At 41.0% G+C, this 25,345-nt stretch overlaps 5 protein-coding genes across 5 annotated transcripts; 2 read left to right on the forward strand and 3 right to left on the reverse strand.

Moving 5' to 3' along the window:
• Positions 1-295: 295 nt before the first annotated feature.
• On the forward strand, positions 296-1,697 carry SERLADRAFT_455154 (uncharacterized protein; the record flags this gene model as incomplete). Its single annotated transcript, XM_007312704.1, has 3 exons — positions 296-507; positions 562-794; positions 853-1,697. The coding sequence occupies 3 exons, from the start codon at positions 477-479 to the stop codon at positions 1,594-1,596; spliced, it is 1,008 nt and encodes a 335-aa protein (XP_007312766.1).
• Positions 1,698-4,051: 2,354 nt separating this feature from the next.
• Positions 4,052-4,491, reverse strand: SERLADRAFT_404860 (uncharacterized protein; the record flags this gene model as incomplete). The annotated part of the gene is made up of 2 exons (XM_007312705.1): positions 4,052-4,380; positions 4,464-4,491. 2 exons carry the CDS (start codon positions 4,489-4,491, stop codon positions 4,052-4,054), a joined length of 357 nt encoding a protein of 118 aa, XP_007312767.1.
• A 3,052-nt stretch (positions 4,492-7,543) lies between these two features.
• On the reverse strand, positions 7,544-9,695 carry SERLADRAFT_404861 (uncharacterized protein; the record flags this gene model as incomplete). The annotated part of the gene is made up of 7 exons (XM_007312706.1): positions 7,544-7,739; positions 7,768-7,868; positions 7,922-8,012; positions 8,154-8,470; positions 8,548-8,619; positions 8,695-8,986; positions 9,529-9,695. The coding sequence occupies 7 exons, from the start codon at positions 9,693-9,695 to the stop codon at positions 7,544-7,546; spliced, it is 1,236 nt and encodes a 411-aa protein (XP_007312768.1).
• Positions 9,696-14,898: 5,203 nt separating this feature from the next.
• SERLADRAFT_344264 (uncharacterized protein) lies at positions 14,899-15,210 on the reverse strand (the record flags this gene model as incomplete). The annotated part of the gene is made up of 1 exon (XM_007312707.1): positions 14,899-15,210. A coding segment is annotated over one exon (312 nt), but the record flags the coding sequence as incomplete, so codon positions are not given.
• A 4,067-nt stretch (positions 15,211-19,277) lies between these two features.
• Positions 19,278-20,211, forward strand: SERLADRAFT_432538 (uncharacterized protein; the record flags this gene model as incomplete). Its single annotated transcript, XM_007312708.1, has 3 exons — positions 19,278-19,368; positions 19,487-19,630; positions 19,700-20,211. The coding sequence occupies 3 exons, from the start codon at positions 19,278-19,280 to the stop codon at positions 20,209-20,211; spliced, it is 747 nt and encodes a 248-aa protein (XP_007312770.1).
• Positions 20,212-25,345: the final 5,134 nt, after the last annotated feature.

Below are 25,345 nucleotides of genomic sequence, written 5' to 3' on the forward strand. Positions count from 1 at the left end.
GATTGTAGGACGGCATCTGTAGTCTGACATTGTATATCTGATCAAGAATTCATCTATACCCGACCCTTTCTGGTAATTATTTCAGCTTCAGACACTTACAAATCTCCACTTTTCTTTTTTTCAGGCTCCTGAACATATTTCAGTGTTTACTTCGAACGACACTATTGTCTGAACTGTGTAGGTCCAAAAATACAATCAAATATTTTAATTACTTTCAGGCCTTTTCTTTTTGGTGTGACAAAAGTCTGTTATGCTTGGTGTGACAATACAAACATTCGGAAAATGCCGGAAGCGAGGTTTCAGACCAAGGTAACTAACTACCTCGACTCGGTTGACCCCGTGGCGGCACGACTCGTTCATCGGTCCATTGGAGTCTTTTCGAAGTCGTTTCAGTTGAACAGCGACCTTACTAGTAGAACCACTTTCCTTTCCTCGTTATATTTTATCCTGAAAATTCCTGTTGTCTACTGTATTTCATGCATTCTGGGTCTCCGGCTCATGTTTCTGGTGAGTTTTCTTTGGATAACCTACGTGTTATCCCTCCATCGCTGAGGATCAAAGTTGTAGTGTCACCTTCCAGGTCTCGCTCATCATCTCCAACCCATGGCTATAGTCCACTGTCCCTTCGGGCATTGGTTAGCACCAAAGAAGCGGGTGTTATCATTGGTAAAGCTGGAAAGAATGTCGCTGACTTAAGAGAACAAACTGGTGTCAAGGCGGGTGTTAGTAAAGTCATTCCAGGCGTTCATGAACGCGTGCTGGCCATTAGTGGTTCTGTAGAAGCCGTAGCAAAGGTACGTCATACGAACGAGTTTGAAGTTCATCGGCACCGGTTTACAGCACTCTGCCTAGGCATATACTATCATTACCTCGCAGTTAGTGACCTCGAGCTCCTCTCTCGTTTCCTCCCCGCCTCCTTCGTTATCGCATACAGTTATTCGTCTCCTCATTTCTCACAACCTAATGGGAACCATAATTGGGCGTAGCGGCCTCAAAATCAAGGCGATACAGGACGTTTCTGGTGCTCGAATGGTTGCATCAAAAGACATGCTTCCTCAGTCTACAGAGCGTATCGTGGAAGTACAAGGTACTCCTGAAGCAATCGGTCGTGCCATAGAAGAAATTGGGAGATGTTTGCTGGAAGATTGGGAAAGGGGCTTAGGAACCGTACTTTTTCATCCAGGACTCGGAGATGATATGTCTCGCTCGAGAAAGACAGCGAATTTGCTAAGTGGAAGCGGCGGAAGTGGCAGAACCCATGAAGAGAGTACCAACAATCTTGCTTCTTCGCCTGTTTCACCTCCCCCCGCATCGCCTGTGCAGCCTGCAAACCTTCGCACTCAAAATATTTCGATACCTTCGGACATGGTTGGCTGTATCATAGGGCGCAGTGGAAGCAAGATCACAGAAATTCGTCGCCTCTCTGGGTCTAAAATCTCCATTGCGAAAGCGCCTCATGATGAGACAGGCGAGAGAATGTTCACTATTGTCGGGACTCCCGAGGCTAATGAAAAGGCACTATTTCTCCTGTACAATCAATTGGAAAGTGAAAAGGAGAGAAGGGTTGGGCGAGAACAACAACAAATGCAGAATTAGACAGTACCTCACTTTATTTGATTACGAAATTGTTTCGCTACGTTTTGTTGACTCTGGCAACCCTGCGTTTGAGAAATTTTTGCGTCGAGGACCCACTCAAAGGCAGGAGCTTAATCCATTACGTAAGGACACGAAGGGCCATTTCTTTGTTGATGAGTTGGCCCAGTGAAGTTTGAATATTTGCATATGTAGTATCATTACCCAGGCTCCTCCCCATCCACTGTTTCGAGGTTCAGAATGTATTCACTGCGGGCATCGGCTTATTTAAGCCCAGCTTATATCCTGAAAACATTCAATTTTAGCTTTTTCTAGCCAATCAGAACCCAGAACTCCCATATTTTCAGGATATAAGCTGGGCTTAAATAAGCCCATTAATGTCCGCAGTGATTCCTGGTACCGTCAGGTTACCAGGTTTCAATCATCAAAATGTCCATCTCATCTTTTACCGGACTGTACGTAAGTTTGGCCTTGCATTCCGTTCTGTTCTGTTCCAAACAACTATCATCGTTTCCATCTTCAATGCTTTCTTTTCGCAACTTTCGTTGTGTTTGGATGTCTTTCACTCGAGGTTAGAAAGTTTTAAATATCATTGTTCTTTGTTTACAGATTGTATAGATACAAATGTGGACTGTCCATAAGCGAAAGAGTTTGAGCATGTTATGACATTTCTTCATTTGTATATCTGAGCAAAACATTGTGGCTGTTGAGCCCCAGTGAAAAGTCGTTCTATATAAATCTGTATAATTCGTGCAAATGACGCATCAATGCAAAAAACTAACAGGTTAGCTGACTTTGGAATCAAATATCGACATATATAGAATTGTATCAGCCTGTATTGAATTATATAGAAATTTGGCAGTATTCACATATTTTTTGATATAATTCAATAGAGATTCTTCATAGTATTAGAATCATATAGAATCATATAGAATTTGTTGTAGCACATCTCAGGGTAAAAATTCGAGAATATCAATATAATTCTATTTGTTTCAATATAAAATAACACAGCGTCAGAACAATCTAAAGAGTATACAACCCACCACTTCTTTTACCCAACAGGTTGATGTGCAGCAGCGAGAGTAAAGTGAGAATTTAATGAGTGTATTAGCATAGTATATGTGAAACGGAACAGATACATATCTTACACTGCATATAGCCAAGTGCGTGAACATTGGACCTAAAAAGAGTACAGCTGTGAACAGCAGTAGTAGTAGCATAGATGTACATAATACCTTACAGCGCATACAGCCAAGCGTGTGAATGTTGCTGAAAAGATTATGGTTGAGTATATTTATGCACATACAATGGTGGGAAGTACTTACAGCAGCAACAAGAAACAAATATGCAGGATGTAGTTCAGAGAGAAAGATCCAGAGTGTTGTTTGAAATCTCTCAAAGTCAACAGAAAGCTATAAATGATATCATATTATCAACAAAAGTAAACAACTCACTGAGTTAGCGTGTCTTGTGTTATGAGATGGAAGCAGAGTTAACTCAAGTTGTGTCGAGCACTCGAACACATGTATTGAGATATACGATTGTGAGTGCACTGATGTCATGCAATGATAGGCCTGTGTTCGGACATTACCGGACACATTCATGATTTTTCATATAGATTTATGCACAATTATATTTATTTATATAGATTTATAACTAATTATACAGAATAACTTTTCACTGGGGTTGAGCAACTGGTATATAGGAACATAAATCTATGCCAAAATAATGCAGACTTTCATCGTAGGTAATAAATTCCAGAAACTTGTAAGTTCTTTCCAACAAGCATATAATCAAATATCAAAGTGAGATGAATTTTTAGCATAGACAATAAATTCTAGTTGCACATAAACTGGTTGTATGAAGAATACAATTACTTATCAAGATGGTATTTATCTTCAGTCTTGGTAGTATCTTCTAACTATCCGTAAGCCAGCTGTAATCAACATACAATCAAGTATCAAAATGTCATAGTCCTTCAAAGCAAGCAATAAAATACGGCTAAGTAGGATGCAGTTGTATCAAGGACGTAGTTACATATCAAGGTGATGTTAATATTTAGTCTTAGCAGTAATATATGTCCATCCGCAAACTAGTTGTATTTGGCATACAATCAGATATCAAATTGTCGTGAACTTTCAGTACAGACAGTAAGTTCTTGTTAATTATAGACCAATTGTATCGACAATATAGTTGCATGTCCAGGTGATGCAAGTTATTCCTTCAGACAGGAAAATTAGTTAGATGTCAATGAGTTGTATCATTGCTGTAAAAGTGTACATGAGCAGAGAGAGGACAGTACCACAAGAACACAGTATGAGGCCAGATTTCAAGAAGGCAGATCCATAATAATACCCCTTAAATTTGTATAGGCTATTTATAATGTATAATACAATCAAAGCTACTACAGACATCTACAAAATGAAATACAAGAACTATATAATATGTGGTTAGTGAATCACAAATTGTCAAAGCCAACATCAAAACTGCCAGCATCCTCCTCTTTGTCTCCATCTCCATCCCCATCCTCATCATTGTCATCCTCCTCCTCCTCTTGACCATCACCATCACCATCACCATCCTCATCTTCGTCATATTCTTTGTCTTTACTTTTGCCGCCATTATACTTGTCTGTGCCCTCTTTAATAGCCTCCTTATAATAGCCTTGATCGCAGTATGTGCGTTCTTCTTCTTCATTTTTGTGCAAACCTGGAAGTTGTTTTTGAGGTCCATAAGCTCCAGAAGGGTGGTGCTTGACGGAGTTGCCCATGTGTCCAACACCATTCCCTAGATACTGCATAAATATATTCCTGTTGCAAAATCTAACACATAGTGAGACAAAGGCTAGCAAACAGAACCAATGCACATACATATTAATGTAGTAGGCAGTCCAGTCATTGAGCTCCCCCTGTATCAACTAGCTGAAGATCCTTCTCTAAGTAAGGACAATGTATGGCCATCCACAAAAGCTGGAATTAGCTGACAAGCACGCACTACCACAGAAGGATCCAGGAAGCTGAATGGTGCAACATGCCTGTTGTTTTGTCGAACAAAGCCAATTTTTGGTAAACGGGCTACCTTAAAGCCAGATTGGTGGTTGGGGACACCACCAAACCATTGTAAGTGGTATAATAAACTCGCATAGTCTTGGCTGGGTGCATGCAATTGTTGAGAATCTGCAGGTGATTCCGCTGTTCGGGTGAAAACTTACACTTGTCACTGTTACAATAACACAATTTTCGGACCTTTCCTTCATTTTCATTCTCCGCTTTAACCTTGTATACTTTAGCTTTCACACATGGTGCCACGCGGCACTTCCCCTTTTGTTCAAACTCCTTTTTCTTGCGCCGCATTGCCTTCTTCTTATTTTTAGATACAACTCTCTCACACAGTGGAGCTGGTCATGCGGGCTAGGCCCCATGGCATCATCAGCCACTGACTTTATCAACTGTACAGTACATAAGTACAAACACTCTGTATTAGTATATATACCCCAATAGATCCAGGAGACTCCTCAGCGAGTCCTCCTGTTGTTAACCAACAAACTCTCTGCAGCCCAAGGGGTAACCACTCCCCATTCACTACCCTTATAGTGTGTTCTTGTGTGCGCCAGAGTAACTAACTCTTGGTTGTAACAGTCACCATCATATTCAAAGTTCAATAAATGGCCTAATAGGTGATCATCTTCTGCAAAGTTACACAAAAATCCATGCAGGTCTTGAGGCTTATGCTGAGACACTGAGACATGGTGATGTAGTCCAATAGGTAGATTGACTTGTTCATCAGACTCATCAGGATCTGAGCTCAAATTATCTTGCTGCAACATTGATGTATCTGCAACAGGTTCTTCATTTCAGGACATCCTGTTGTAGCGGTGTTTTTGAACTGACAAAGACTTAAGGAGCTGAGTTTTGTTTGTGCGATCATATAATTTTTTGACTAGACAATGAGCAAGTTCACCCTACAAATTGTAATCAGATCCATAGTATCGAGAAAAGTAAGAAAACTTAACTATCTGTGTGCTATAAGAGTCTGTCATGTTAAATAGACGGATAGTCCTGGCGTAGTCTCCTAGAGAATGGAACTTATATGTATGCAAACTCATTTTTTTCTCATTAGCACCGGATTCCTCATCTTTTTCCATCTTCTCATGGTCATTCTCTTTAGCACGGCTCTTTTCCTTGTTGGCAAAAAACGGCCAAAAAGATGCAAGAAATTAGCCTACTGAAGGTATGTAAGCTAAATGGTGACACACCCCCGACATCGGTTTTGCACAAACATACTTAGATAGAGTCCCAAAGTACATGTACACAGGCCAAGCTCCAACTGATCCAAAGGAAGTTAGATGTGTCACATCCAACCAGAACATGAACACCACTATGACCTGCTCTAGCTTGCAGCCGGGCTCTGGAGGCTGTTTGTTAAGGGCTTCTTGTGCTTGAATCCAAGAATCAGATGTGTAGGGCTCATTGTGAACACATTGTTTGGGGCCACAGAAGGGAGGTTGCCAGATCCGTTTGAATAGGGAGAGGTGAAAGGATTTGGCGTGTCCTGAACAGCGTTAATATTTGCCATCATATTCCGATACTTTGCCTGCCAGAGATCTTCAGGACATATGTTGTGCTTGGGATCATAAGAAGGCCTGCTACTGTAATCTCAACCAAGGCCAAATATATTGGCAGCAGTCCAAAAAGAGTCTCGAACATACAGCATGACTCTGTGAGCTGTTGACACTTTGGTAGAAATTGGGACTGTTCCTTCGGGAATGTAATCTGGGCATCTATTAGGATTACAATCACCTTGTACAAAACTTTTGGCCTGTCAATATGCGTAGATGGAAAACAGGTAGAGCCTACCACGGGAACTTCCAATTGTGATATCTGGGATATATCTTGAGTTTCACTTTGCAAAGCAGTAGTTGGAGATATGGGAGGTGATCCCATCTGGATATCAAAATCCTGGGGTTTCTCAAGATTGTACATCAACTGGTCATTGTTCTCATACCTTGTCCTTACAGAAATTGATTAGCAATCAATCAGACATCATGGAAAGAAATAGAGAATATGACATACCGCAGAACACTGTCCACTTTTTCCTGGTCAGAGGCACCATCACTAACAATTGCAGCCTGAGTCTGCTCTCCACAAAAAGTGGACAATCTAACTCTTGATTTTTTTGCCTAGGACCTTCGCCTTGCGACTGCATCAACTTGTGAATCTTTGTATATCGGACAGGAGTGCTGATGCCTGTTCAATCCTTGTTGGTCTTTGAATGTTTGATCACACAGATAACCACATTTCAGCACCATTGAGATGTGGCTATAAATGAGAACCAGAATTATAAAAATGAAAGTTGATGCAGATGAATTCATGAATTGGTGTTATTTTGATTCGCAAGTTGAATCTTCTGAATTGCCAAGGTGTTGACTCAAGCTGGCCCGACTTGCCAGAGTGGTAACATGAATTAAAACCTGCCAAGTCGGGGTAAGAAAAATCACAGTACAAGCCTGAGTATCAAACCAGTATCCTTACCACTCTGACCACTACACACCAGATGAACGTAAAACAAGCAATCCAGCAATTTCAAAATCAGTAAAATAAGGCAACATTGAATGTTGACAACTGGCATGTGCACCAGCAGCTCTGCCGCGTGCTCTGAGTGAGTTCATATACCAGATTTGGAAATCTCGGCTCTTCATGCCAAGTTGAGTGTGATTTGATTCAATATCTGCACAGGACACTTCTATATACTAGCACATATTGATAATATTGACGGCCTTACAGTACTGATTCCAACTATACAACATAGTTTCATAATAGGGCTACACACCAAAATACAACTCCACAATTCATAAGGAACACAAAGTCAAGAAAAACATACAGATAGCACGGTAATTGCACAACATTAGCTTGAACCCAGGCTAGTATCAGGATCTTGAGGTAGTATAGTCCTAACCGTGGTGTTTGTGGACAGATTGACCACCATCATTCACATTGTCCCTGCTACTATTGCCTGCTGCATCAGTTCCCAGGCCACCGCTTTCAGTATTATCACCCTTGTTTCTGCTTCTCTTGTGCTCAGTATACCAAGTCGTATAGCAAAGATAGGTGTTTATAATGACACCCTTCTTGAGAGCTTCAAACAAACTGCCAGTTCACTGAGAACAGTACTAACACCAACCCAGGGTAGACCTTGTCTACCATAGCATGCCAAGCCTCCTGCAATGCCTCGTTCACAGCCGCTAAGTTTCTCTCCTGTGGTAACAGCTGACCTGCCTGCGGTATCCTTCAGCATCAACCAGATTCTACCACTATACTGCAGTACATACTGTCATTTTCCAATCTTTAACGTAGACTTTGATATTACACATGAAGTGGCCCACCCACTTGTAGTTGTACCCAAGTAATGGATCAGAGCAACTATGTTCCTTATAAGTGGTGAACTATTGTTCGCATGACAGAAGGGAAAAAGCTCGAGCAATAGCATGATTGGATGTAGGTGACGCATATCTGTGTTCTTTAATGTCTATGATCATCGCTCCTACAACAGATGGAATTAACGTATAATTTGCAATGCGGGCTTGGGCACTGTTTAAGGTCTGGGTAAAGCAGGTCTCTACTGGGAATATAAGGCCAATCTGAGGGTGTTCAATACCAATATCCGGTACATATTTGCCCTTTGGCCTGTTGTTACTGGTCTTGTTGCTCTGTATCTTGAAGCTTTCAGCCGTGCTTACATCCCACACGGACATAGGGTTGGATATGTTATCTGTTCCCGCACTTGCGTCCTGCACCCCCATGGCTTTTAGAAAACAGTTGTGCAGATTTTTAGTGGGTGTCTTGTGTATAGGAGAGGGTGGACCAAATATAATCAAAATCTTTGAGATATCGTCCCAAGAGTACCTATTTATACCTGATAAGTTCACAGTGAAAATCCCTGACAATAGATTCATACCTGATTGGAAGTGTATCCTTTCTTTTCTAAAATACTGTGGAGTTCCAAATATTTGACATTCTTGAAAGTCAACTAGGTCAAAAGAAAAGACAGGCAGATGATTGGTGAGCATACTGTTGACGGAATAGATTTTTACTAATGATGTACCTCCTTTCCTGTCACAGTTTGACCTGGGACAAGGCCCTGGGTGTTAGGTGCAAAAAATGCTGCTGCTGTGTTGGCAATAGCTACCCATGTTGGGTGCTGACAATGATCCATTTTGGAATTCACTGTAAGTTGATTCACAACAGGCATAACACCAGATTGTGTGGTCTGAGCTTGAGCTACTTCTTTGGTAGGGTGTAGTGCAGAGGGGACACCATCACTGTGACAACGCTCAATACGGGCTAGTGGCATGTTCTTGTTGTGTGCGCTTAATTCTGTTATCACTGTTACGAGCCTGAGGACTCAAAATTCCAGTCATTGAAGATAGCATCAGAGAACTAATAGAGAAATGTGAAACTCGAGAATGGATGCTAAGTGAGATCTTCCTGAGAAGATGGCGTGCATTTACCTAGGTCTTCCTCTGAAATGTAACACTGAATGAGAGCACATTGACGAGCTCTTCAGCCCAACAGACTTCCCACATGTGAGCCCCCTCCCTATAAGTGATTATCTGACTATGTATGTAGTTTAGTTCCTTGTGCAGGGCTTCATTTTGAGTCTGTAAGAGTTTGTTATTGGTATGGTCAGTTAATTCAAGGCAACAACCTTCTCATAATCTGTGGTTTAACATTAACTCGGTACACCCAGAAAAAACTACAAGCACCCACCACTTAAGCCATCAGCAGCAGACTTTTGCTTCTGCAAACACCTGCACCTGGAGCAACACTGGTTCTGTGCGAGGAAGGGCGCTGTTAGCCCTATAATAATGCCCATCCTAAACAACAACAACAGTACATATTTTAGAGCACAACTGATGTAATATTAAACAGTACTCACAATTGGAACCAAGCAAACTGATGGGACACCATTTCTGAAGGCTGGTGTTGCAAAGAATGAAACAAGTTTGCTGCCCTAGCAAAAGCTGCAGCGTTGGAAGAAAGATTCAGCAATATTTGGGCACTCCAGGTGCTGCAGGTGTGCGTCTTCCAAGTAACTCTCAACATCCTGAGGATACATTTGGTTGCCAATGATTAATTGAATCACAAGGTGATTGTTTGTGTTACGACAACATGAAAATAATGGACTCACCTTCTTATATAGCTGCAATGGATTTAATCAGACAACAATTGTGAGTTATCATGGTGGTTATTCAAAACTCTGGGACATTGTGATCAAAGAGGAGCCGCTCGCTTGGGTGGCTTTTACCAGGCCGCGCTAATGCAGGTCTGCATTTGACCATTCTAGTGAAGTTCTAGTGCCTGGCAGTATCTGATCATTGAGTCTTGTAGAGCTAGCCGACTGAGCAGCATTTGATAAGGTCCATGCCCCACAACCGTGACATTTGCTCAGGTGGGCTAACATCCAATCATTGTCACTCGGTTCCACAAAAAAATTTGCGAACATCTACAAATTGCCCGTGCTGCAGCAAAATGTTATCCGCCAACCCTTTATGTATTCAGTGTCAGGTAAACAGGCTGTATTCCCGCAGTGCAAAGTTTGGTGTCAAAAATTGAATTATAAAGTTTGGTAAGGGTTACAGCTATGATTCTAGCGAGACAGTGGGACCACATCATGATAATGGACGGAAAACTTATTCACTGACGTCGCTGAATCTCTCTCACAGGTTATGCCTTCAAATTATCCTGCCAGCAAGGTTGCAATACTCTGATTCAGGTTTGGCTGTGCCAGTGAAGTTGGGACATAAACATTGTTGCAGCTCAGAGATCTGAGCCAGGTTGGCCAACGCAGTCTATTACCACCCAAATGGAACCAGATTCTGTTGTAAAGCCCAGCGTTGGCAGGCGTTGGCATCAATGTCACTTTGACTCCCACCAATCTCAGGCCGGTGGCATGGCCTGTAGACCTGGTTTAAATCCAGGATATATTGTCCGTTCAACAGAGTCTTGCACTATCCATGGATTTGCTACTCCCTATACTAATGGCTTTCAAGTTCAGGGTCAAATGCTCAACTTGGTCGGGCGGGCTACTTCAGGGATGACCGCCAATAGCAGCCCAAGTTATAGCAAACTTATGATTTATATTGCACAACCTGTATTGATCAGTGTCTTTCAGCTGATTTGGATATTACGTTGGTTGATGCTCAGACTGATTTCAAACATGCCTTGGCACTTCAGGACTGCAATAATGGCATCAGTGCCTCCTTAGATTGGAATGTGCTTCAATATTGGGTACCTCAACAAGAATTCCCAAACCTCTGTGCTAGCAAGGCATTTTTAGATAGTCATATAAACCAGGAATTGCCAGTTCACAATATGGACCTAAATCAAGAGAGTGTGCATCAGGATATCTTTTTTGTGTTGATTGTTGATCAATTTATCAGCATCACATAGTCAACGACCATATTATGGGCAAAGACTACCCTTGACAAAAGTCCATGTGTACACCCAGTACATATATTGAACCACCCCTGTATGATGAACATGGCATAATGGTTACTGTTGCTGCTGGTGCACTACAGGTATCTTGTTATTTTGTTGTTGTTTATTCAGTTTACTAAATGCTTGTGCATAATCTCAGTTTCACCCAGCTGTCCTCTAAGGAATTCCTGAACAACCAATTCATATACAAATGCCAAGTCACCATGTTGTTTGTACATGTGTACTATCACTGTGGGGATTGACTTATAATAGCTAGACTTGCAGTGTGATCTTATAGTGATTTTTTTGTAAAAATATACCAATTATATATAAGCAAAATATGAAGCAAAATATTAAAATATAATCCCTAATATCATTTGCCTGTCCTCACAGCTTTGAGTCTGGAATTTTTAGTAAAATCATTGTACTACTATCTCATATATTATATAGAATATATCTACAAAATGATCATGCTCAAGGCAGGCAACATAAAGAGAATATTTTGTAGATAATATTTATAAAATTATCCAAGGATCCACTCTAAATTACATTATCATTGATCCTAAGCATTTATAATGAAACATTTCAAACTCATATCTTCCTTATATTCAACCCTTATCCACAGCATTTTTCTGAAATTATTTCTAATTATCTTCCAGACTATTTTCATCCTTGAACTGCAGCTTTGATTCACAATCAAAGCTGCACTCCAATGATGAACATGTCACATGTGACGTAATTCCTTATGTGACTATTTTCCTTACATTTGATTGAATCCTGCCAGCTGAGTTGTTCTGAATCTTATCTAAATGTTTGTTGCCATTATACCATTATTATGGTGCCCAGTGAAAAGTTGCAATCTAAAATGTGGAAAAAGCTTGAAATAGAAATATATAGACAAATGACAACATATCACGGAAATTAGTGATCAAGTGACTCATTGGCATGTAAGGAATGCTGCATAAGTTCCATAATCAAGATTGGTGTTGCACATAATATATTTATTGTCGCTTTCTTGTTTACTTGCATATTTTTACAGACTCAAACAGATATGTGGAGTATCAGTAAGATGAATTCAGCAAAATGGACTTAGCAAAAATCAGTCATAGTAAGTGTGGATTAATATAGTAATCATTAGCTATATGCGTTATCATACCAGTATACTGTCATATATACCACCAATGGTTCTACCGTCACCCTGTTCCCTACCATCACCTCAAATCTTCACATTGACTCCCTCATTCCAGCTTTGGTAGTTCCCAATTGCCAAACCTGTTACAATAACACAATTTTCGGACCTTTCCTTTAATTTTCATTCTCCACTTTAACCTTTTTACTATAGTTCACACTCCATGCCATGCGGCACTTTCCTTTTTCGTTCTAACTCCACCTTCTCGTGCAGCGCTGCCTTCATTCTTCTTTTAGACACAAACTCTCTCACGCAGTGGAGCTGGTCACACGGGCTGTGCCCTCTGACATCATCAGCCACTGCTTTTATCAACTGTACAGTACATAGGTACAAACACTCTGTATTAATATAAATACCCCAATAGATCAAGGAGACTCCTCAGCGAGTCCTCCTATTGTATACCAACAAACTCTCTGCAGCTTAAGGGGTAACCACTCCCTCATCACTACCTTTATAGTGTGTTCTTGTGTGCGCCAGAGTGACTAACTCTTGGTCATTACAAAACCACAAGCAGCTGTGGTGAGGTGTCCTCATGTACACCACTGGTACCAATTATTCCCCCACTACTAAAACCACCTAGCAAATGAATAGTGCCAACAAATTTAAAGGCTTTCACGCCAACATCAACTTTTGATCCCCCCAGCAATTATTTCTAATCAATTTTCAAAGAAATCTCTGTGCTATCAAATGGCATGCAAACAATCCAGCTTGATGGCACCAGTGACAATTCATGCAGTATTGGAACAAATTGGCGGTGTACAGAAAACAGGTTTATTTGTTCTCTCTCTAGCCTAATATTGTTCTGATCTCATTCCAGGTTTATACAGAGAGGTCAGAATAGAAGGTACACATATTGATTTACTATCTATATTTTGTTTACTGACTATACATCTAGAAACTAGCAGCTTCCATGATGGATTGAAGAGATTCCTTGTGTTACATTTTTAGGCATTATTTTCGAGTTTTTTTGCAGTACTTTGTAGCTCTCATTTTACATTTTCTAGTGATACCTACACATTTTTATAGCTTACAGAAAATTCAATATTTTTTCTGCTTTTTCAATGCTATTTTGAGTGGTTGAAGATGCAACTGGAATTCTGCAGATAACACCAAATATCTGGATGTTCCAGATTTCCAAATTTTCTCTCTTTTTTTAAATGTGGTTTGTCCAATTTCTACAAGACAAATCTTAAAATACCTGGAGATTTGGCTTACTCAAATGTTTCTGATCTTTGATGATTTTTACAGATATTTTCATCAATTTCTATATATTCCAAGGTATTTCTAGATATTTACATTTGTGACTTTTCACTGGGCATTATAATGATGGTGTAATGGCAACAAACATTTAGATAAGATTCAGAACAACTCAGCTGGCAGGATTCAATCAAATGTAAGGAAAATAGTCACATAAGGAATTACGTCACATGTGACATGTTCATCATTGGAGTGCAGCTTTGATTGTGAATCAAAGCTGCAGTTCAAGGATGAAAATAGTCTGGAAGATAATTAGAAATAATTTCAAAAAAATGCTGTGGATAAGGGTTGAATATAAGGAAGATATGAGTTTGAAATGTTTCATTATAAATGCTTAGGATCAATGATAATGTAATTTAGAGTGGATCCTTGGATAATTTTATAAATATTATCTACAAAATATTCTCTTTATGTTGCCTGCCTTGAGCATGATCATTTTGTAGATATATTCTATATAATATATGAGATAGTAGTACAATGATTTTACTAAAAATTCCAGACTCAAAGCTGTGAGGACAGGCAAATGATATTAGGGATTATATTTTAATATTTTGCTTCATATTTTGCTAATATATAATTGGTATATTTTTACAAAAAAATCACTATAAGATCACACTGCAAGTCTAGCTATTATAAGTCAATCCCCACAGTGTATACACTTGATGAAGGCAGTGGCTGATGATGTCATGGGGCACAGCCCCTGTGACCAGCTCCACTGTGTGAGATACTTGTAGCTAAAATACAGAAAGGCAGCACAGCGCGAGAAGGTGGAGTTTAAACAAAATGGAAAGTGCCGCATGGCACAGTGTTTGAAAACTACAGAAGAAAGTTAAAGAGGAGAATGAAATTTAAAGGTCGGAAAATTGTGTATCGTAACACTACCCCCCTCTAAGGCTCGACTTCTAGGCTCGACCAGATAACAGAGGTGGTAGCTAAATTTTCAGGCATAGGTTGAAAAAGGGAATTAAAAAGGGTGGAATCTATGCCTCTAAGCTTCCTAGGAGCCAAGGGATTCATCACAGGAGTTCTCCAGATGGGCTTCTGGTTCCCACATTTTGTCTTGTGTCTTTAGCCCTTCCATAGGGCTAGGAACTCAAATTTTCTACGCTTCAAGTGTGCATCCACCACCTGTTTCACTTCAAATTCTTCTTTACCTTCCGGGGTGACTACAACTGGTCCGGGCCAATCTATGCACTGTCCCGGAAGCGGCTCTTTGTAGGGTTTGACACGGCTAATATTGACTGTTGGTACTACCCTCATTCCTTTTGGGAGTTCTAGCTCCACCGCATTGGGTTTCACTTCCTTAATCCTGTAAAGACTGATCCACTTCTCGGTCAGTTTTCTAGACTGCCAATCTTTTATTTCTAAGTGGTTAGTGTCTAACTAGAGCAGGTTGCCGACCTTGTAGTCAGAAGCCTTAGAGCATCTACGCTCTGCCATGTCTTTCATCTGTTCTGCAGTTTTGAATAATGTCTTGCGTGTTTTGTCTAAGACAGACTTCATGTCTTTAGCCATGTTCCTAGCAGCCTCATTTTTGCTTTTGCCAGGTTCTACACCTATTCTGGGGAGGTACAACCTTGTGACCTTGAATATTGCTTTTCCTGTAGCTGACGACTGTATGATATTGTATGAGAACTGGGCTATCTTTAGCCACTTGGCCCAATCCATCTGTCTGTTATTAATAAATATACGGAGTTATTGCTTCAATTCTTGGTTGAGCCTCTCCATTTATCCATCTATTTGCGGATGGAACACCATTCATAACTTAGGTTTGATGCCCAGCATCCGGCAAAGTTCTTTCGTAAATTTGCTAGCAAATTGGAATCCCCTATTGGAGATAACCATTTCTGGTAACCCGTGGATGGACCATACAAAATCTTTAAATAAGTCTGCCATACCTATGGCTGTGATAGTTTTGTTTGTGGGAATAAATATCACTTCTTTGGAGAAGCAATCTACTACCACCATTACTGAATCATACCCATTTGATTTGGGTATATCTGTTGTGAAATCAACCAATATGTCCTGCCAGGGACCAGCCGGTATTGGATTTGGCATAAGCTTACCTGCCGGTAGTTGATTGTGAGGCAACATTAAACTATAACAAAAACAATACCCATCTCCATCTGCGCTTGCAGGGAGTAAAAGGCACAATGAGTTTGAGGTCAACAGGTGCTAGAGATTATAGCAGGTAGAGAACTGATGGTAAACTCAAAGGTTTTTGATGAGGAGTGAAGCGGGTTATTCAAGTAATAAAGCTAAAAAATGATACATGGGTATGTAGGGTTTTTATAGCTAATTGTCTATCTCTCAGACCGGAAGTAGAATAAAAGAAAAGTGGTCTGAGGATGAAACTGTCCAATAAGAAAAAGAATAACTATTGTATGACTTCTAGGAATTAATCAGCAGGTGAGAGAATGTACTAATAGCGAGTATTGTCACGTGTATTCAGGAACTGTATCCTCATGATGCAGTACGATCCTGACTAAAGTGTTTATTAATATCTCCAGGCACTGATGGGTCTTGGAGCTGGTTGGTGAGATCTCTACCACCAGTCCTTACCCATTGTGCTGGCTAGCTGGGAGTACTACTCAGTCTCTGATCTGCAATATGAAGTGGTAATAATGGTTAAGAAAGCCTGTGAGGGCTATGAGAAGCAAGATAGCAAAGGATACTTCTAGCCCTAGAGCCAGAGGTGTAATGGGGAAAGCATCTGAGAACCAAGACATGGAACAAAAAGATAAGAAAATAAGAAAATATAAATAGCCCTTACATTGATGCAAGTTTCTGGCCATGGCACATCTTAGACATTATTTTATGTACATATTCCTGTACGTCTTTGACCATGCCAGGCCACATGTAGTTTCTGGAGATCAACTCCATTGTTCATTGCCATCCAGGGTGCCCAGCCACTGGAGTGTCATGATGTCTATCTATTGCCTTGATCCTTGCGGACTCAGGTACATAGATTTTGTTTTTGGAATGGAAGAGCCCGTCTTCCCATAAATAATGTAAATTGCCATCAAGGCGCACCTTCTCTTCTGAGGAGATGTCTTTCTTGAAGACTTCTAGAACATCGGAATCTTGCCCGATTCAAACATTGGCAACCCTGGATTGGTCTGTCAGGGTGACACTTTTGTTGTCATCTTCAATGCCGTTGGCATGATCCTCTCTTCTAGATAAAGTGTCCGCTTTCCCCACAGAAGTGCCTGGCTTGTGAATTAATTTATAATTAAACCTAGACAAGTACACCGCATAGTGGGCCTGTCTTTGGTTCAAGTCTTGGGCTGTCATAAAATACTCTAGATTTTTATGATTAGTCCAAATTTCAAATTAGTGCCTAGCACCTTCTAAGTAGCTCCGCCAGTGCTCTAGAGCTCCAATGCTGGCCAGCATCTCTTTATCATAAATTTAATAGTTGTGCTCTGTAGGCGACAAACTATGTGATAAAGATTCTGGAGCTTAGGTCACTTGGGTGCCTTCGCTCCTATTAACAATAAAGTAAACCACAACAAGGTAGCCCCTGCTCCGTGGTGTTACACGAGCATTAAAGGAAAGGGGGTGGCTCAAAGCTTTTGATAAGCTTAAACAGGCATTTACAACAGCACCTATATCAGCATTTCCGGAATTAGACAAAGAGTTTTGGCTAGAAACCGACTCATCTGATTTTGCTACTGGGGCTGTTTTGTCAATCAAATGCCCTGATAGTCTTCTATTAGATTATTCTAGCTATGTGTGTGTTACTGGAGCAGCCCTGCCAATTTAGGGATGCAATATTCATGGAGCAAGAGGTCATCAGAAAATGGCTCAACCCTGAATTTGACAACAAGTTTACTCGTCTTGATGCGGCTCATCATAAATTCACAATGTTTGGCAAGGCTGATAACCTCCGTAGTTCTCTCAACAGACATATTTCACACTATTTTGTGTTTATGATCCCCTATCTTGAGCAACTGCATAGCACATTTTTCAATTCGGCAATATTTGTTCCTGAAATATTTGTCAAACTTGGCCCTACCCCCTTCTTTGTGTTGACTCCTACCACCCATACCTCAGTTTTGCAAGTCCTCCTTGACGTATTATGTGCTATACAACGTAGCAAGAAGAAGTGGAGAAAATTGAGACAGCCATTTGCAAGGCCAAAAGGGCTTGTACCTCACTTGGATCTCTGGCGCTCAAGCAACAATAAATTCAACTTCCTTGCTCCCCCACTTGTGATGTTGCATGTTGCAGGGGAAGGTAGTGGGGGGAGCATACCTAGGTATTCTTCATCAGCTAAGCATTCTAAATCAACTTTGTCTGATCTTATGAGATCAACTTGTGCACATACTCTGGCACTTAATGTTCTCAAGAGGAGAGAGTGTGTTCTGACTGCTTACATGCATCAGGAAAAACACTTTGGCTATATAGGCTCTTATAGTACTATAATTGCAAAAATAGCTGTCATAGTGATCATAGCTGTAAGAGAAACCCCATCATCTATTTAGGCACAATGTGCTTATATAGTGATCTCATAGTTGGCTATAGTTCCAAGAAGCTCCTATGGTAATGTCAATACTATGATGGCATTTAGAGTAGACATAGGTATAGTAATGCTAATACTATAATGGCACTTGGAGTAGCCATAGCACTTATTTCAATTAGAACATCCATAGTACCTATAGTAATCAAAGCACTCATAGCACATATTGCATTCAATTAGCAAATAATGAAATGAAAACAGCGCAGTCATATTTTGTACTAGCAATTGTACTATATGCAACAGTAAATAGGAGAGTGACTACAATACTATCAAGCAGCTTGTGCAATGATAGTATCCTCTAGAGCTTCAAAATCAATACCAAAATCCTCATCCTTCATCTGGTCTTCATCAATCCCTAGATAATGGCTTTGGCAACAATTTCTCCTCAAACCTGGGCAACAGCAGACCAGACCAAACCTAGCAACAAGATACTTGATTAGTATAACATTATTGGAGGTGGAAATATGTACATAGTCAATCAATATGGTTTTGATTTCTTCATTACTTTGAACCTCTAAAGCTTGGTTTGTAATTATCTGCAACATTGGGAGGCATCAATAAGTCTGTTCCAAGTAAACTCAAAGTGTGATGTGGGGGGAGGAAAACCCTCTTGAGCTGCAATGTATAATCTCATTGTAGCATGCCCAGCTGTAGCAAGGTCCACAAAAGAACTAGGAAACATATCCAGGGTGATTCTACGTCTTTTGCCAATTTTTGACAGTAAAGAGACAGCCGTAGGTGTTGAGATATAAGTAAAAGTTGAAAACATCCTGGATGAAGGCATGGAAGATTTTCTGGAAAAAGTAGAAGAAGAGGAGTACACCAATGATTTAGCCTTTTCCTGCCCAACAATGGGTTTGAAATTGGGCTAATATAAGCTGTTAGCTCTATGGATGTAAAAGATACTAATTTAGAGACGTACTTGCTCATCCAGAATTAGTCCATCTTTTCCCCCGTCATTGGAATCTTGGGTAACAATTTAATATTAGTATTTTTGTCTAAAAATAATGATTGCTTAGGGCTCGTACGGGAACTCTATTTTTCCTGACATTTTTTGTTTTTTTCAGCCACAATATGCTGGAATGCCGTCAGAGAGACGGATAGGCATCCATCCCATAAGTTATGAATGGGTAGGTATCATACTTTCATCAACCTTATGTCTAGAGCAAAAAAATGCAGGGCCTCCAGCCCAACCCTAGTCCCAGTTCCTTCACCAAAACGACTGCGACATTCTACCAGGATGAATCAAAATCTCCAGCCTGCTCAGGACATGTTTACCGAGGTTGCAATGGATGTTAAAGAAGGCAATGGCGCAGGCGCCCAAGATAACAGTAGCAACAATGTCATTTGAAGTGAAGCAAAGACATCGGCTCTTATCCAGTTCATCACCACCAACAGCACAGAGGGTGGGGACAGTTTGAATTTCAAGGCTGCATTCTGTCCCCAAAGCCCCCAAACTACCACCTTCCGTCAATGTTCCCTCTAATCAGCCTAACACCGGTGCCTCTGTAATGAATACCAGCACCACCAGCCCTGAATCATCTGGTGGCGTAAAAAGCTGGCTTGGTGGTGTTGAGTCTCCAACATCTATCTGTGCTCCCACCACCTCATCTATAACAACTATCAGCAGCAAGCGCTCTGCATGAGATGCCACACTCTCAGACGATGACGCGGAGGATGGCGCTACCATCATATCTCGCACCAAAAGTGCAGGCAATGGCAGCAGAGGCTCTAACAAGGCCCCGCGCAACACCACTGCCAATTCTCTCAGTGGGTTGAACAACCGGTTGGGGGAAATCATCCCCATCTTCAAGGACTTCAACTCAAAACTCAACATCGGCCTTGCTCCACCTGCCTCCCCAGTTATTGCCCCTTCGCAAACGGCTTGGGTGGAAAACTGCTCCACCACGTCTACCACTGTGCTGCCCATTGCCACTACCTCCATTACTCCCCCTACTGCAACTGATACCTTGCAAGGCAGCTTGTCTATGCAGCCGGCCCATACTCGTTGTCGTGCCGCTATCACCTTCATGATGCAACATGACAAATATCTGGGAGTTGACAGTACTGTTAAGTTATTACATTTATGTCATAGCCATGGACACGTACCGCAGTCTCCCAGAATCCGACGAACTTCACAAGGCATATGTAAATTCAAAGCTGGAGTAAGATAGACAATGTGGATGGACTTTAGTGTACTGTAATGTGTACCTGTGTTTTTGTTGTATCATTTATCTTGTTATCTTGTAGTACTGTGTGTCTCTTAACAAATCTAACATTTTGCTTTTGTTGACTGAATCTGAATGCATTCTTGGTAACAAATCATATTGTAAGGATGCAAAAACATCTAAACTAAAGTAGGCCCCTTCTACCTAGCTCCTGCTGATAATCAATCCACATAGCGCGAGCAATCCAATCATGGCAATTATTGGTGGCAGTACAGTTTGCCTCCATTGGTGGGACGTGAGAAAGCTCACCATTGTCGACCTCAGGAGTAGGGTTGAGGAGCTTGATGTCATTGGGAGTGTTGATGTCAGAGGGATCGTGGGTCTTGATGAAATTGTGCAGCATACAGACTGCAGGTGGAACCTTGGCTCGGATGGACATGTTGTACTCTATAGCGACCCTCAAAACCCCAAATTGGCCTTTCAATACACCAAACATTTGCTCCACAATATTTTGCGCAGATGCATGGCATAGATTAAAATATTCCTCAGGATTTTGAGGTCTTAAAAATGATTTTTAGTCTACTGTAACATAGTAAATAGACGCTGTACATTACCTGCAATTTCCCTGAGCATATTTGGCCAAATAATAGCGGACACCTCTGTAGAGGACCAGCAATTGATCACATGAAGGAAATCCCGCATCAGCGAGATAGTAGCGATGATGAGGGATGTACAGGTCATGGGTCCAAGCGTCATGGAACAGGCTGGCATCTGCAACTGACCCCTCCCAGCCGCTAAGCATGTATATGAACTTCATATCGAAGTCACAGCACATCAAGAAGTTCTGGGTGACTAAACCCTTCCAATTGCAAGAGGCTGCACGTTCTGCGGCAGAAGGACTGCAAACAATATGGGTGCCATCAATTGCACCGATGGCACCCGCAAAATGGCGAAGCTTCAGGTTATTGCTGATGGCAAATGGCGTAGGGGCATTGGCATCTGGTAGACGTACATACATGTTGTAGATATTAGGGCAAGTGAAAGCTTCAAGCATTCTCTTGAAGTACCTAGAGACTGTATCATTGGATCATTGGAAATGTTTGGTGATGTGGCGGATGGACAATCCTGTCACACAAGTGTACAGAAAAATGGCGAGTTGTTCTTCAATCAACACATGCTTTGAATCTGAGTATCCATTGGCCTGCAATAAATCTAACAACTTCAAGAAAACTTCCTGCCGCACCCCAAGCTCCGTCCTGATACAATCAGGATGCCCATCTATCAATTCCCGGACCCATCCATAGCCTGTCAGGACCAAGTTGTGGTATGGTCTTGGTTTGGGGCATTGCACTTGTTCTTCCACTATAGCCCGAGTAGCGTGTGCAATTGATTCGACAACAATAGAAGCTAGTTTTGACATCTGTAAACGGGCCAAGTACATCTGCTGTTGGCTCGTCATTAGCTGGTCATTAGCTACAACATTCAAACCATCTTGCCCCTTTGAATCACAAGTATCATCTCCCACCGTACAAGTTGCAGGATTGGTGTTACAATAACACATTTTTGGACCTTTAATTTTCATTCTCCTCTTTAACCTTTTACTGTAGTCTTCTCACATTGTGCCATGCGGCACTTTCCCTTTTGTTCAAACTCCTCTTTCTCGCGCTGTACTGCCCTTCTTCTTATTTTAGCTACAAGTCTCTCATGTAGTGGAGCTAGTCACACGGGCTGCGCCCTCTGACATCATCAGCCACTGCTTTATCAACTGTATAGTACAACATGTACAGACTCCTCAGCAAGTCCTCCTGTTGTATCCTCACAACTAACTTGTTGAAGTCTAATGGGTAACTACACCCTCATCATCATCTCTATAGTTGGTTCTAGTTGTGCGCCAGAGTAACAAACTCTTGGTTGTTACAATTGGTGTCTGGGTTCATATAGGCGGTACAGCTGATAGCTGATGACATGGTGTCCTAGCCTGAGTACTATCTTATTGATGGGTTGCGGAACTTTACAATTGTGTCTTCGCTAGAACGGCAAGGCTTTGGCCAGGGAGGAAAATCTCAAAAAAAAGAAGAAAAAAGGAAAAGAAATTTGATCCCGTATGAGCCCTTACTTTCAGCTCTGGACTCCTCATCCTTGTAATAGTAATACTCATCATTTCCCCCTGTAGGTGCTTTCTGAGTTAGGATCCTTTGAAAAACATCCTCATTGGAATCATGGTCTGTGTAAGGACCATTTTATTATTTCCTTATCTTCTCTATGTCTTGGTTCTCGAACGCTTTTCCCATTACACCTCTGGCTCTAGGGCTAGAGGTATCATTTGCCATATTACTTCTCATAGCCCTCACAGGCTTTCTTAACCATCGTTACCACTTTATATCACAGATAAGAGACTGGGTATCACTCCCAGCCAGCCAGCACAATGGGTAGGGACTGGTAGTAGGCATCTCGCCAACCAGCTCCAAGCCCCATTAAGGCCTGGATATACTAATAAACACTTTGATCAGGATCGTACCTCATCATGAGGATACAGTTCCTGAACACGCGTAACAAACATCTATTATTAGTACAAATCTCTCACCCGCTGATTAATCAAGTTAAAGTCGTACAATAGTTGTTCTCTCTTTTTCTTATTGGACAATTTATTCCTCAGACCACTTTTCGTTTATTCTCCTTTCGGTCTGAGGGACAAACAGTTCACTATATAAAGCCTTACCTATTTATGTATAGTTCCTTAGTTTTCTATTACTGAATTTACCCGCTTTACTCTTCAACAAAAACCCTTGAGCTTACCTCTCAAGTCCTCTACTCGCTATATTCACTAGCGTCTGTCGACCTCAAGCTCATCAAACCCCTTACTCCCTGCAAGTGCAGAAGGAGACAGGTTTTGTTTTTGTTATAGTTTATCGTTGCCTCACAGTCTGAGTCCATGGCTTGTCTTTTTCTAGGAGGGTTTAGTGGCGTAACTGGGTTATCATCATAGTCATAAAGATCCTCTTCTTCCATTACAACAGCTGTCCTTTTTCTTGTCTCTGAGAGGGGAGATCAATATACTTTTACCAACCAGAATATACATGTTACCTTGATGTTTGGCTTCCAATGCCTCTTTTTGAGCTGCTTGGGTAGATTGCACATCAGAATTCATAGCATCCACAATGCACTGATACTCCTCAGCACTCAAAGTAACTGTATCATTTTTAGCCTTTGAGCGAGGAGCTTTAGATTTACCCTTGGAACTTCTTTTGCCTGCCATTGAAAAATTAGACTGTGAGAAATAAGTGAAAAGAGAATGAAGCACAAATGAGAAGTCACTAAGTACTATAGGGACTTGGATCATACTATAGCTGCTCTTATAGTGCTATAAGTGCTATAGATGCTATAATAGTCTTTATTTGCACATATGTACAAACCCCTCTGCTATATAGAAAAAAGCTTTTTCCTGATGATGTCTAGTCTCCCTGACTCTCGTGATCACAAACACCAATATTGCGCTTTGTAAACTGGTACTTGTAAAATGTCTTATCACTTTTGTCTCTGTACTACTGTATTTGTTTTACTCTGTACTTCTATACTTCAAGCAGCACAAGAATTGACACCTTTGACTATCACTGCATTGCCACAAATAGTAAGGTCTATGAGCACTCACTATCCCACGGTCATACTAAAACCTTTGAAGAAGGCTGGCATTGAAGAGATAGACATCACTGGGGGTGATGGGGCTATCAGGAGAGTTCATCCTGTTTTGGCTTGCTATGTTACAGAATATTCAGAACAATGTCTAGTGACAGGTACAAAGTATGGCACCTGTCCCAAATGCAAAAGGCCTGCTTCTGAGCTTTCAGGATCTACTCCTAGAGAGCCATGTATGCAAAACTAGACAGAAAAAGTCATTCAGAACGCTAGAACTAATACAGATGCAAGGATAACAATGTCTCTGGTGGTGTTTATGAGCCATTCTGGCTTAACTTCCCTCATTGCGACATTCATTTATCTGTTTCCCCCAATATTCTCCATCAACCATTACAACACCAAGATGTTTGAGCGCTTCTATATTGACATTGCACAAGAGGGTTGGAGTGCTTATAATAAAACAAATGAAGCACCACAAATGGTGACATGGCTTCTGCGTCGTGAAAAGGTGGTCGCTTTTCAGAGCTATCTGAAAATGACCATGGATAATGAAGAAGACAAATTCCCTCATTCCAAATTCCAAGACCAAAGGCTTGTCATAGCAAAATACCCTGCCTAGCCTGCATGGCCAGTTCCACTGTGTGAGAGAGTTGTGTCTAAAAAATAAGAAGAAAGGCAACACGGCGCGAGAAAGGGAAATGCCGCGTGGCACCTTGTGTAAAGGTTAAAGTACAAGGTTAAGGCGGAGAATAAAAGTAAAGGGAAAGTCCAAAAATGTGTTATCGTAACAAATACTATTATTGCTTTTGTTGCTCCCATTGCTCTTATTGCTCATATAACATTATAGTCACTATGATCATACTATAGTTGCTCATAAAGTACTATAGGGACAGTGATAATGATATAGTTACTCTTATAATGCTATAAATGCTATACATAGGTGCTATAAAAGTCTTTATGTGCACATATGTACAAACCCCTCTGCTATATAGCAAAAGGTTTTTTCCTGATGTGTCTGCCTGTCATTAAAAAATATACGGAGGTATTGCTTCAATTCTTGATTGAGCCTCTCCATTTGTCCATCTGTTTGCGGATGAAATGCTGTTGATAATATAGGTTTGATGCCTAGTATCTGGCAAAGTTCTTTTGTAAATTTGCTAGCGAATTGGGGTCCCCTATTGGAGATAACTGTTTCCGGTAACCTGTGTGTAGATCATAAAAAATCTTTAAATAAGTCTGCTATACCAGCGGCTGTGATAGTTTTGTTTGTGGGAATAGATACCACTTCTTTGGAGAAGCAATCTACTACCACCATTACCAAATCATACTCATTTGACTCGGGTAAATCTGTTGTGAAATCAACCAATATATCCTGCTAGGGACCACCTGGTATCAGATTTGTCTTAAGTTTACCAGCTGGCGGTTGGCAAGAGTTCTTTGTCATGGCATATCTCAGACAGGATTTTATGTATTCCTGTACGTCTTTGACCATGCCAGGCCACATGTA

This window comes from Serpula lacrymans (assembly GCF_000218685.1).
Source record: "Serpula lacrymans var. lacrymans S7.9 unplaced genomic scaffold SERLAscaffold_1, whole genome shotgun sequence".
Lineage (NCBI taxonomy): Eukaryota > Fungi > Basidiomycota > Agaricomycetes > Boletales > Serpulaceae > Serpula > Serpula lacrymans.